This window comes from Sciurus vulgaris (assembly GCF_902686455.1).
Source record: "Sciurus vulgaris genome assembly, chromosome: 13".
Taxonomy (NCBI): Eukaryota; Metazoa; Chordata; class Mammalia; order Rodentia; family Sciuridae; genus Sciurus; species Sciurus vulgaris.
Window position 1 is genome coordinate 12359999 of NC_136474.1, and position 13085 is coordinate 12373083.

Below are 13085 nucleotides of genomic sequence, written 5' to 3' on the forward strand. Positions count from 1 at the left end.
CAGTGGCAGTATGATAGCAGAGGGAGTGTGTCACCCTTGAGGCAGCACAGACCCAGCTCTCTCAGGGCAGCATCCCTTTCCTACAGTTTTCTAGAAACTTCTGCAAGTTTTAAAGTGAGGACTGTGTGATTATGTGGATTTTACAAAGGCAAATACATATAAGGTATATCTATTAGTATTTACCTACTTGGAGAAGAATGTACAAAAAAAGGACTCAGCTGGCTTTTCCAAAGTCTGGAATTATACACTTCATGGGAAAAAATGAGTGTGTGTGGACTCAGTTTCCCCTTTGCAAGACAGCAAGCATTACTTCCATAAAAACATAAGATGTGATTTTTGAAAATACATGTCTGAGTTTACCTTTTCTGGATATTGTTGAATCTCTAAACTTGCTCCCAAATATGTTGCAGAAAATTTACTTAGCGATTTTAAAACTGTCTATAAAGAAAAGGCCAGGCCCAGAGGGTTTCAACACTGAATCCTACCAAACATTTAAAGAATTAATACCTCTTCTTCACAACCTTTCTCAAACAAAATACAAACGAGGAAGGAACAACTTAAATTACAACAAAACTAAATAAGCAAAGCCATCACAAGAAACATGAGGACCAGTGTCTTTTACAATATGGATACAAAGCCCCTTAGCATAACATTGGCAAACTGAATCCAGCAACACATCAAAAGTAGTACACAGTCAGGCATAGGGGCACATGCCTGTCATCCCAGTGATTTAGAAGGCTGAGGCAGGAGGATAGCAAGTTTAAGGCCAGCCTCAGCAACTTAACCCTGCCTCAAAATTAGGAGGAAAAAAAAAGTATATCCTACAACCAAATGTTCATATCTGATCACATCTACTATTACTTAAGGAGTACAAAACTCCTTAAAAAAAAAAAAATGAATGTTATACATCAGTGTCAACTGAATGAAAACCAACAGATTTTTATTTGTAAAGAAATACCATACAGTTAAGAAAAGTAGATTCTTAGGGCTGGGGATGCAGCTCAACGGTAGAGCACTTGCCTAGCACATGTGAAGCACTAGGTTTGATCCTCAGCACCACATAAAAATAAATAAATAAAATAAAGGTATTGTGTCTATCTACAACTAAGAAAAACATTTTTTAAAAAAGAAAAAGATTCTTAATATAGTTGTCTTTCTACAGGCTAGAATGTATTATTTTACCAAAATGATAAAACCATACCCAACGTGAAGGATCACTGATCAAATTAATAAACAGGGCTGACAACTTGGTCCGTCGAATCTCTTGGCAGGTGGCGCAGGACACGGCCATGAAGCACTCAGCACAAGCCTTCCGGACTCCCCACACGTTATCAGAGCAGAGTTGGAAAAACCTGGGCAGCTGCACGAGAAGGGCAGGTCAGGCAAACTGAGGAGGGCACACGTCCCTTCTTTCTCACCTTCTGCTTTCACAGTGTTTTAAACACTGGATTTTCTTAAAAGAGCAATTTTTAACGTTAATACGCCATTTTCAATAAATCACATCTAAGCCATAACTGACTTGCAAACCCCAAACACTCGACAAACAGAGCTTAGTGCTATCTCAGGCTTGTCCTGGACTTATCTCGCAGAACAGAGCCTTTCAGAAACAAGTCATGTGAACTCGGACGTTAAACATACGCATCCCACATACTACTATTTAAAACTAATCTGCTGTAGATATAAGATGCCACCAAAATATTGGGGGACTATAAAAAAATTAATTCAAATGAATAAACTAGAATTGATTTACTTCATAGAAATGGGAATGATAGCAATAAATTGATGACTGTCACGTGGACTCGAATTTTTAGCAAACTATTCTTACCAAAACACAGTTTAAGTGCCCAGATTCTAGGAGTGCAGACAAGTAAACTGAAGTCAGTAGCAACTTCCTGGTTCGCATTCATGGGATTGTGTCAATAGCATCTGGGGATAACTGTCTGCATTTCGGACCTCACATGCTACTTTATAACACACTGCTCACTCTCATGTGATACTCACCAACATTTCTTCAGTGGCTTGTTGGCCAACTACACTGCAAATATCTCCAAAATTGGCAGCACAGACCTGGCAACAAAAGCATGGGTGACATTTCCAAACACTGCACACAGAGCTCCCGAAAACAACCCACCAAACTCCACACATCACGTCAGTCGTTAGAGCTACGTGCAAAGGCACCTTCCGCACGTGGAACATCCTGCAATCACAGCACATCTCACAGAACCTGGGCAGGATGAGCCGCTCCGTGATGTCCTTCCCAACCATGGGCGCCATCTTGCACATTATCTAAAATAAGTAAGAAAAACATGCTGGAAATATCTTTAAAAAGGAAGGCTTTTCCAATTAAGTCTGCTAATTGAATGAAAGAAATAATTTAAGGACATATAAAATGATATGGCATAATTATACTGATTACATCACAGAAAATATTCACAGTAACTGATAATTCCAACCAATTTATCCAAAAAGGAAACAGAAAAACAGGTATTAACCATTACTGATAGAATTAACCAACAAATAGTAAATGTACAATAAACCTACAGAAAATTTTAAAACTTTCATTTTTATCCATATCACTTCATTGTTATTATTTAAATACTTAATCATTTTAATCTTTAAAAGTTTTTTTTTAAGACATCTATATTTTTCTAACAAACACACTAGTGACTTTTCCTTCTCGGGAAAAATTGCCTGAAAAGGACCAGGGCTTAGCACATCTGTGTTACCAAGGAAGAGGGGAAAGGCAGACTCACTTTGTCATGCACCATGTTAACTGAGGCTCCCCAGGCCTATTTTTGCAACATCTGCTTCAAGAAAAGCCAGGACATTCCCAATGTGCTTTATCTCAGCTGATATAGAACACCAACCAAAGTGAGCCTTGCTGATTTGAAAATAAGCTTTCTGAGGCTGGGATTGTGGCTCAGTGGTAGAGCACTTGCCTGGCATGTGTGAGGCAGTGGGTTTGACCCTCAGCACCACATCAAAAATAGATAAAATTAAGGTTAAAAAAAAAAATGAGCTTTCAGGGCTGGGGATATAGCTCAGTTGGTAGAGTGCTTTGCCTTGCAAGCACAAGGCCCTGGGTTCAATCCCCAGCACCGCAAAAAAAAAAAAAAAAAAAAAAAAAAAAAAATTAGCTTTCCATTATGAAGTTGACACACAAAGAAATCTGATGGTTATTATCATTTACCAATGAAAGTCCCTCCTACACTGTAAACGTGACAGAAAATAAAAGGTAGAGATTGGGAAAAAAACTCTTTATTCATATGACATAGTTGTCTATGCAGAAAATCCCAAGGAATCCACAAAGAAGACACAAGAATAAGTGGTTTTAAGAAGGTTGTAGGACATGTCAGAATACAAAAATCTGTATTTCTACAATTAGCAAGAATGGGCATCTTTAAAACATCACCTTTCACAATGTTAAAAAAAAAAAAAACAAGAAATCTAACAAAATACAAGTTCTTTCTGCTGAAAACTATAAAATATTGACCATGTCAATCAAATGCTTAAATAAATTGGCAGATCTATCAAATTCATGGATTGTTAGGCTGGCAATTCTCCCCAAATTGATCCATATAAAATGATCCCTGTCAGAATCCCACAGTGTCATCAGAACTGGAGATAATGCCTACAACCCCTAAACTCCACAGTTGGCTTTGTTTTTCAAACAAGAGTCACCAATCCACACTTTGGATAGAAATCCCAAGCTACACTGTATTCCTGGATCTGAAATGACAGAATTTGTTAGAATGAATTACTCCTGAAATAGAGACTAACTGGGAGCCGGGAAATGTAAAGCCTGACAAGAGAAGCGTACGTGAAATGTGAGAGACGGCACAGGCTTCCTTCCGACAGTGCTGGAGACAGCTGCCAGATCACAACATTTTACAGATTTTAAATCCCACCAAAATTACGGTTCAGCAAACTCTGCTCATAAAAACCAGCAGTTACATCAAAACTGATATCCTTTACTGAGGAACTCTGAAATTAAAAAAAAAAAAAAAAAAAAAAAGCTTTGGAAGAGGTGGAGGTGGTTTCTGCAGAACACTGTAAATGCACTAAATACTACTGCATTACACACTTTAAAAATGATTGTTATGTGAATAAATATTACCAAGAAAAATAAATTCACTAATTGGTGAGTATTTAAAAACAAAATAATACAATCAGGAAAACTTTCAAGGGAAAGAAACTAGAGAGGTCATCCAATTTAGCTCTCTACTAATGGTCCAGAAGCACTGGATCTTAATATTCTGGTGTGATTTTTTTATATCAACAAACATGCAATTACATTACGTTAGGTGGAAAGAGGGAACGCTCACTATCCAAAGAGATTCGGATAAATCTTCAGATTGATTTATCAATTCTGATTTACTGTCAGAATTCTTACTAACTGAACTCAGGAACCAGGGACATAAATCATAGTAGGCAGTGCTATAAACTCTAACGCATGCCCTACTTATGATGGCTCTCAAATTCTCTGCATATCTGCCACCCACAAAACCCCAAAACCACCATGCTGGTTCCATTTGTGTGTGACGCAGCAGCCGCATGCTTTTCCAGGACGGGCCACTGCCAGCACGCAGCCCAGTGAGGCCCCAGCATGGCTGCCCTTCCCCGAAGGGCAGGAGCCCAGCGCTGTTTCTTTTTATCTCCACTGTTCCTCTGGGGTGCCTAGAAAAGTGCTCCGTAGCAACTGAAGGGCTTCACATGCTTCTTCTCACTACAAAAGTTGTTTTGTTTTTTTTTTTCAATGCAAGTGCACTCTGGTAATACCCATCTTATTTTCCCATTTTTCACAATGGCTTTGCAGGTGCTTCCCACCTTACTATGAAGACACACCTTTCCCCTCAGCTACTACGTGTCCCTTAACAGTTGGCAGCTACTTTGTCACGTGCTCAACGAGACAAAGCAGCCGAGCTCTGAGGAGCACTCTACAGGCAGCTCTGCCTGAATGGAAAGAGCCAGCCACTTACGGCCACGGCCTCTGTCTTCACATCGTCGTTGCTGTCTGGGGCAGTCAGCTCTATCAGCACTGGGCACACTCTGGTCTCCACATCGAATCGCTCAATCAGCTCCTGCTCCAGCAGAGCCAGCAGAGCTGCCTGGCTCGTCTTCCTCACCTAGGCAAACCGAATGAACAAACAGGTACATCGAGTAACACAACTTTATCATGCTGTCTTTAAAATGTGATGACTTCTCATACAAACTTAAAGGAAGATGTAACTTGCAAAACAAATATTTGTGGCTACTTTCTTCCACTATTACAAAGACAACGTGGTAGACTATGTTCTAACAGTGGAACACAAAAGCCATCCTTGTAAAGATGTCACAAAGCTGCACTGAGGGACACGTGGAAGGGTACCGAGTGCGTGCAGTTACAAGGCAGAAAGGCATTCAGGAGACCTAACGGACATGTCTGACTGGCAGTGGCATCCTACCTAAGATAATTGGGCATTTCTGAAACACAGATAATGAAATCAGGAAAAACAATCCAATGAGAACTCAGCCTGGGCCATCCTACAAACACATGTACACAAAGTTCCTTTGAGACCAAACAGACGGCACTCTTACCTGATTATTCTGATCTGCAAGGTATCTGACCACAATGGGTAGTAAGTATTTGGAGAAAGCACATGGTATTGAAGGGCGATTTTCTTGACAAAACAATGCGATATGAGGCACCTGTTCCATCAGCTCCGCTCGCACCGTCGGCTCTGTTGGAACAGCAGCGAGGTGAGCAAAGGCGCTGCCTGTGGGCTTCCACCCTCAGCAAGGAAAGGACTTCAAAGCGTGCTCTGCCCTGCGGTCCTGCACTCACGCAGACCGGTGTGCGCCAAAGCCACACAGTTCCTTTCCTTTTTGGTTCTGGGCATTAAGTGTTGCTGTTCAACCTCTGAGCCACACCCCCAGCCCTTTTAACTTTAATTTTGAGACAGGGTCTTCTTGCTAAGTGGCTTGGTGAAATCGCTGAGGCTGATCCTCCTGCGCCACAGCGCCCGTCAGATTCCTACTCTTAAGACAGTCCTTTCAGATTTACAACCAGACTTCTGAGAAACATGAATATTGTACGTATTAAAGGAAACAAACAGACTTTTAAAAAAAACCTGAAAAGACCCAAAAATACGTGGCAAATTTAAGTCTGAGAAACAGGACATTTCAGAATCTCTGGATTTCCAAAGGAACAGTCTGATAAATAATGGTAAGAAAAAAATCAGCTAATTATGTGAGAGCGAGAAAAAAAAGATTCCTACCACATGTCAAACATAAATTCCAGATGAAATAAAAGTTTCAAAGTTGGGGGGAAAAGCTCAAGGAACTAAAAGGTAATATTAGAAGAAAGGTGCAATCTTGAGGTAGAAAGGCAGAGCTAACAAAGAACTCATCACAGATCAACTAACTCTCTTTATAGACTTTACTACAGCTGGGTGCAGTGGCACGTGCTTATAGTCCCAGTGACTTGGGAGGCTGAGGCAGGAGGATCATGAGTTCAAAGCAAAGCCAGCCTCAGCAACTTAGTGAGGCCCTAAGCAACTCAGTGAGAGCCTGTCTCAAAATAAAATATTTTTAAAAAGAGCTGGGGAGGTGGGTCCGTGGTTAAGCGCCCCTGAGTTCAATTCCTGGTACCAAAACCAACAATAACAATAAGACAAAGTTTGTTCTTTACTTCCTAAGATACACAAAAATAAACCCTGTATTTATAAGATATTTATAAGGTAAATATTTATAAGATATATAAGATATATATTTATAAGATAAATATTTATAAGATAAATCTATACAACAAATATATATATTTGTCAAATAGTAAATTACATGTGAAATATAAATCTGAATATCAGCAGAAAAGAAAGCTGAAGTTTATGTATTGGATAACATAGGAAAAAATTTTCATGACTTTGAGGTAGGATAAGCTTCTCAAGAGCATACAGATAGAAAGCCCATAAAAGAACTTTTTTCTCCCCAGGTCCTAGGGATTGAACTCCAGGCCTCATGTGCAGGCCAGGCAAGTATTCTACAAGCCCAGAATTTCTCTTCATTAAGAGGCACCATTTGAGAATACAGCTCAGTTGGCAGGGTGCTTGCCTCACACGCACAAGGACCTGGGTTCAATCCCCAGCACCACAAATGAACAAACAAAGAGTAAAAGACAAGGCAGAGTGGAAAAGACGCCTCTAGAACACATAAGTGGCCTAGGGTACATACACATGGGTACAAAGAATTCTGGGCTGGGTTGTGGCTTGTGGTAGAGCGCTTGCCTAGCATGGCTGAGGCCCTAGGTTCCATTCCAGCACTGGGAGGAAAAAATCCTGAAAATCTATAAGGAAAATCCTGCCAACTTAGATAAAGGGGAAGAGACTACATTACAAAAATCAAGGTGTCCAACTAGCCAAAAGGCACATAACAAGCACTCGACTCCACAGGTCACTGAAGAAACCTAAGTTTGGGCATGGCACCACACAGCCGCAGCTGCGGCAAATAGGCGCAGACACTTGGCACTCTGGAAAAGCCCAGGGTGAAGCTACACACGTCTTACAACCCAGAGACTCCAATTCCAAGTGCCCGCAGGGATGTGTGCCTGTGCCCACCTGGCTCCTGGGCCCACAGCAGCAGGAACCTAAAGCTGGACACGCCCACTCTGAGAACAGAGGCGCCCAGCTCCAGTGCACTCACACAGCAGACCCTGGCTAAACAGGTCAGCCGTGGTCACGCGCAACAGCTTGGAGGAGCTTCAGAGAAAAGAGGCCAGATAGCAAAGACACGTGCACGTAACTTCACACCACGCAGACAGGCACACCACTCCATGCCCCCAGCGGTCAGGGGAAGGGGCAACACAGGAATACAGGTATCAGGGGGCACACCGAGGTGGTGTCTGGGGTACTAGCAGTCTTTTGTTTGACCTGAGCCCTGATTATATGAATCTTCACCTTGTAAACCTCGTGAGGCTGAACCCAAGAGTTCATGTACATGTTATTCTCAATACTGAAAAAAAACAACAACAAAAACCTGCTTCGACCGTGTTACTTCTGAAACCCTGGGCATGTGCTGAGGGCTGGTCTGGGTTCCAGGTTCACAGGCGTGAGAAGCCCGCTCCCCACACAGAACACACACACACTCACCACGCAGGCACAATCAGAGTCAGCCCAGGATGACTCTGAGCCGCAAGGGCCCGGGCTTGGCAGAACGGCGCAGAACCACCAGTGACACGGCCACAGTGAAGTCAAACCTGACCACCAGATTCCTACAAAGACCCGCCAGCGACAAACTCACCATCTCAGACTATAAAAGGACAGGCTCCTTTGGTGGCAGAGCGACCAAGACACCACAGAAGGATCTGGCACCGAGCGCCGCAGCTCCACAAGCACTCTGCAGAGGCCTTCCCCACGTCACACACTGCTAAGGACACGACGCGGGGAGGTGTGCCTGAAAAGGGGACCTAAGGGCGAGGACAGCAGGTCTGAGGAGAAGGCCTGGGTCTCCCGACAAAGAAGAAAAGGCACAAAGGGCAACGCAACACTCAAACAGAAAGGCAGCGAGACCGCAGGCGGAGACCGAGGACTGAAAGGAAATACGGCCACACCCACGGAAAGTCATGCACGGAGCTAAGGAGAGTGCTATATTCTCAACCATGGGTGAAATACCCAAAAACAAACAACAACAACAACAAAAAAAATCACACACACAAAACTACAGGAGGTGGCTCAGGAGACGCTCCCAAGCCCTTTTCTACCAGCGCATCCTTAGAACGACTGGTAGCACCACCAACCCGTACTTGGGGTCCCCCCTTCCACCAGCTCAGCTCCTGCTGTGTCTTCCTGCTCCAGCAAGGAGCACCCCACACCTCCACAGTTCCAACAGCCTCTGCCGCTCACTGGAGACGAGGAGGCTCCTCCCAGGGGCCAAGGCCCGCTCAGCCCCTCAAGACGGGCACCCGTCCTTCCCTCCCCTGCACTTGGCCTTCCCCTTCTGCATCTCAGCAGTACCAAAGCCAACGCCAACTGTCACAGAACTGTTGGACTCCAACCAGAGGCACAGCTAAGACCCCTTGATGAGGGCCTTCTAAAACCACCCTAAGCAAGCACGCATAACAGCAATCATATACGCAGATTCTCAGGAAGCTGGAAAACGTCCTTTCCATCCTGTGAGAAAACCTTTAGATTTCAGGTTTATGTGAACAGTTAACATATTCTCATTAAATGAACTGCTTACCAAAATACAGTTCATCTAAGAATTAAAAGATGAGACTTTTAAGACACCAAAAACTTTGTCAGAGATCGAAGACATACTTTGATAGCATAGATATTTTTTAAAAAGTTTTAAAATTTATTTGTTTATAAAATCAAATATAAAAAAATAGTTAAAACTTAGTATTTACTTAAAATGGTAAGCTTTATGTTATGTATATATCTTACCATACATTTTGAAAAACTTTAATATCACTATTTTCTAAGGCTCAAATCAAGTTCCCCTCTTTCTTAAGCAAACTCTTATCTTTACCTTCAGATATAACAGCCTTAGTTTTACAAATGGGTATTTAACATTTGCCTAAAAATTTTACAGCACCTTCCATCTCTCTCTCTCTCTCTCTCTCTCTCTCTCTCTTTAATAACTTTCTTAGCTGTCAATAGACACAATACCTTTATTTTATTTATTTATTTTTTTGTGGTGCTGAGGATTGGACCCAGAGCCTCACACATGGTAGGTAAACATTCTACCACTGAGCTACAACGTCAACCCACCTTCCATCATTTTTAATTTATTCTATTTTTAAAATTTTTATCGATCTTAAAATATTAACAAACATGATGCAAAATAATATTTTATTTTAATAAGGAATTTCCAAAGTTAAACTAAATGGGCCCAGTATGAACTGTCTGGGTCTTAACAACAGATTTTTTTTCTTCTTCTGACTGGTGAGTTTGACAATTTACTTAGGAAATCTTTTAAACAAATCTCATCTCACATTAACTTTTCCTTTAGTTTTAGAAACACAAATTTGGTAAAAGACACCTTCACAGAAACCCTAAGTTTGCTTCCTTTGCATACACAAACATACCTGAGTCATCAGCTAATCTGCTAATTCTTTCCAAAACAGCAACACAATCTCTTTCATCATCACACACTTCCCTCAATGTGTCCAGCAGGCTCCGGGCCACCATTTGTCTGCACAGAAAAAGAAATGTATACAGTGTTCACGCATCAACAGTTATTATTTAGAATTTTAAAAGAATCCAATGGTTTTAATGAGCAATTTTTCTTACTACATTTTAAAATATACGAAACCTGCAATTTCCTAAATGGCAAATGCCAGCATTTATCTCATAGATGAGACTGAATACTACCCAGTATTTTTCATCTTTAACAGACTGGCAAATTTCTAAGGTCACTTCAGTTATCCTTCGATTATCAAAACAATAAGAAAATATATTCACTCTTCATTACCTAAAATAACATCCTTATACTAGCATGGATTTTATACATTTGTGTTCAAAAAGTCTGGACAAGGGCTTCTTAACTTCCCAGAAAAGCATGACGAAGGGGTCTGGAGCACACAGGTGAAGAAAGAGGCGTAAGAAGGGTGCTCCTCACAGTGGGGCCCGGCCTGTGCCCTGAGTGCCACTGGCGCAGGGCAGGCAACAGCCTCCGGGGACGCTTTCTCCCAGTAAGCAAGCTGCATGAATTCCAAGGGCCTGCCAGTGGCAGTGGCTTGGTCCTGGCTTCCCAGGAGCAAGAGTAACACCTACTGCACAGGCCACAGTGTGTGGTCACTGCACGCTGGTGGCTGGACACGCTGCTACCCTACTGACGCCGGCCAAGGGCACCCGCTCCAGATGAGTGGAAGGATGCACGTACCTGTTGAACACGTTCTCACTCGCAGCATACTTGTCCAGTCTCCCCAGGGGCGTCAACATCTCATCTTGTGAGACGAAGTCCAGGGCTGAAGGCATAATAATCACATCAGACTCTGAGCTGCAGCCATCCATGCCAACTAGCAGAGACATCGGAAAGACGCCTTGCACGCGGAGACGTCTGAGCGGTGCGAAGGGGCCCAGGAGGCCTCGGCATCAAGCCAGAAGCACCGGCGCTGAGGGACACCCCTCCTTTCTCCAGATGCCATCTAACTGCCGCAGCCACAGGGAACACAAGGAGGGGACAGGGACCACAGGCGTAAGAGCTTGCATGATTGATGGGAGCATGCGTACCAGGAATCAGTACACACCTGGTCCAGCGCGCGGTCGATTCCGCAACACACAAGATAAAGCTAAGGACTTGGCTAGCTCGAGGTTGGGTGAAACCATTCGTGTACTTAGTCATTAAATAAGCACTCACTGAACAGGTGTGTCCAGTACCAGGCTCATGTGAAGGAAATGCCCATGGAAACACCACATCTTCTGCACTGACATCCACCGAGAAGACACTCTACTCTAACAAGCACCACGAGGAAGGCAGGTGCAAACTCAAGGCCAGCAGAGGAAGGCAAGCCGGACACGATGGCTGAAACTAACTGGAAGGTAAGGCTCTCAAAGGTACCAGGCAAAGAGAATTTGAAGGCACAACTAACTGGCACCTGCTGCCAGAGGCGGCGAGGAGTAACTGGAAGCTGCCCATTGAAGGTGGTGCTGTCACCTAATGGGTGTGATTCTCACGCTATCAAAGTGGAGGAGCCAGACTCCAGTGGTAGCAGAGAAGAGAAAAAAAGAATACGCAGACCAAGACAACCAGTGCAAAACATGCCCTGTGGAAGCACAGTCACCAGGGAACGATTAACCAGGGCACGTAAGGCAAAGGAAGGCCTCTTTTTATTTTGTTCCTAATATTTTAAAAAGAGAAAGATTTGAAACATGCTTATATGATGAGAGTAAACAGTCAACAAATAAATATAAATTCAAGTTCTAGGAAAGAGGGACTATAACTGATGGGAAATTTCTGAGGTTGGAGGAGATGGAGGCCAGAGCTCAGGACCTGCGTTTACGCAGTCAGGAGCTCAGAGCCTTTCCTAAAACACCAAGGGCTTTCTAAACATTTTCTCCTGCTCTTATTTCCTGATGCTGCTGACCCGATCACCCTCCACAATAATTGCCTCTTCTCCACGCCTGCCTGTCAGCACCTCCTGTGTGAGCTTGCCTTTACTTACTGTCTGTCTCTCCAGTCAGACACGGGCTCGGGGAGGACAGGAATTCTCACCTTGTTCACTGCTTTATCTTCAAGAGTATTTCCTGGCACAAAGCAAGCACTTAGGCTTTTCTGCAACAAATCTGTTCATTGCTCACAACCAGATTTTTTCTTTGCTCCAGTTCTTTGCTTAGGAAAGCAAAAACACCGCCACACGAGAAACGCCGCCGAAGAGCTCCCACATGAGGGGCAGAAACAACTTGCTATATCCCCAACCAGACCCCCACTGTTATTGTTCTGAGTGGGCATGTCGCTCACAGAGTGCCTGTGGGTTCAATCCCCAGTGGGCGGGGGGGTGGGGTGGGGGGGGAGGCTCTTTTAAAAGTGAGTGAGCCCACCTTGCAGAACTGACTGGTCTGAACAGGCACACCAAGAACGATTTCACCCCCAATAGCACAGCATCAGAAAGCACTACAAAAGGCAGCACAGCTACTTTAAACTATTTCAGTTTGCTAAAATAAAGATAATGTTTGTATTTAAAGAAACTCCTAAATGTGCTTTTCTACTTCTGATAAAGATGGATCATCTAGAACCCAATTTACCCTCACACTTTAAACGGTTAAAAAATTTTTTTAAAAAGACTAGCTCTAAGAAATTAGTTTTTGACACTTTTTAATCAATCAGAGAAAAACTCTGTTTATAGAACAAAGAATGACAGCAGATTTCTTATTGATAAGTCAGATAGCAGAGCAGCTTAAAAGTACTAGATAAGCTGGGTGCAGTAGTGCACACCTGTAATCCCAGCGGCTGGTGAGGCTAAGGCAGGAGGATCATGAGTTCAAAGTCAGCCTCAGCAATTTAGCAAGACCCTGAGCAAATGAGTGAGAACCTGTCTCTAAATAAAATATAAAAAAAAGGTTGGGAACGTGGCTCAGTGGTTAGGCATCCCTGGGTTCAATCGCTGGTAC

The 13085-nt window shown here is 43.1% G+C and overlaps 1 protein-coding gene across 4 annotated transcripts in view; it reads right to left on the reverse strand.

Moving 5' to 3' along the window:
• The window catches only part of PPP4R1 (protein phosphatase 4 regulatory subunit 1), a 49118-nt gene that overhangs the window by 22362 nt on the left and 13671 nt on the right, over positions 1-13085 (reverse strand). For all 4 annotated transcript variants that reach the window (XM_079109270.1, XM_079109271.1, XM_079109273.1 and 1 more), the window contains 7 exons: positions 10858-10942; positions 10061-10167; positions 5578-5720; positions 4980-5126; positions 2179-2286; positions 2002-2067; positions 1202-1360 (listed from right to left, as the gene is read on the reverse strand). In XM_079109270.1, the coding sequence (XP_078965396.1) occupies positions 1202-1360; positions 2002-2067; positions 2179-2286; positions 4980-5126; positions 5578-5720; positions 10061-10167; positions 10858-10942 (815 nt within the window). The remainder of the gene's footprint in view (positions 1-1201; positions 1361-2001; positions 2068-2178; positions 2287-4979; positions 5127-5577; positions 5721-10060; positions 10168-10857; positions 10943-13085) is intronic.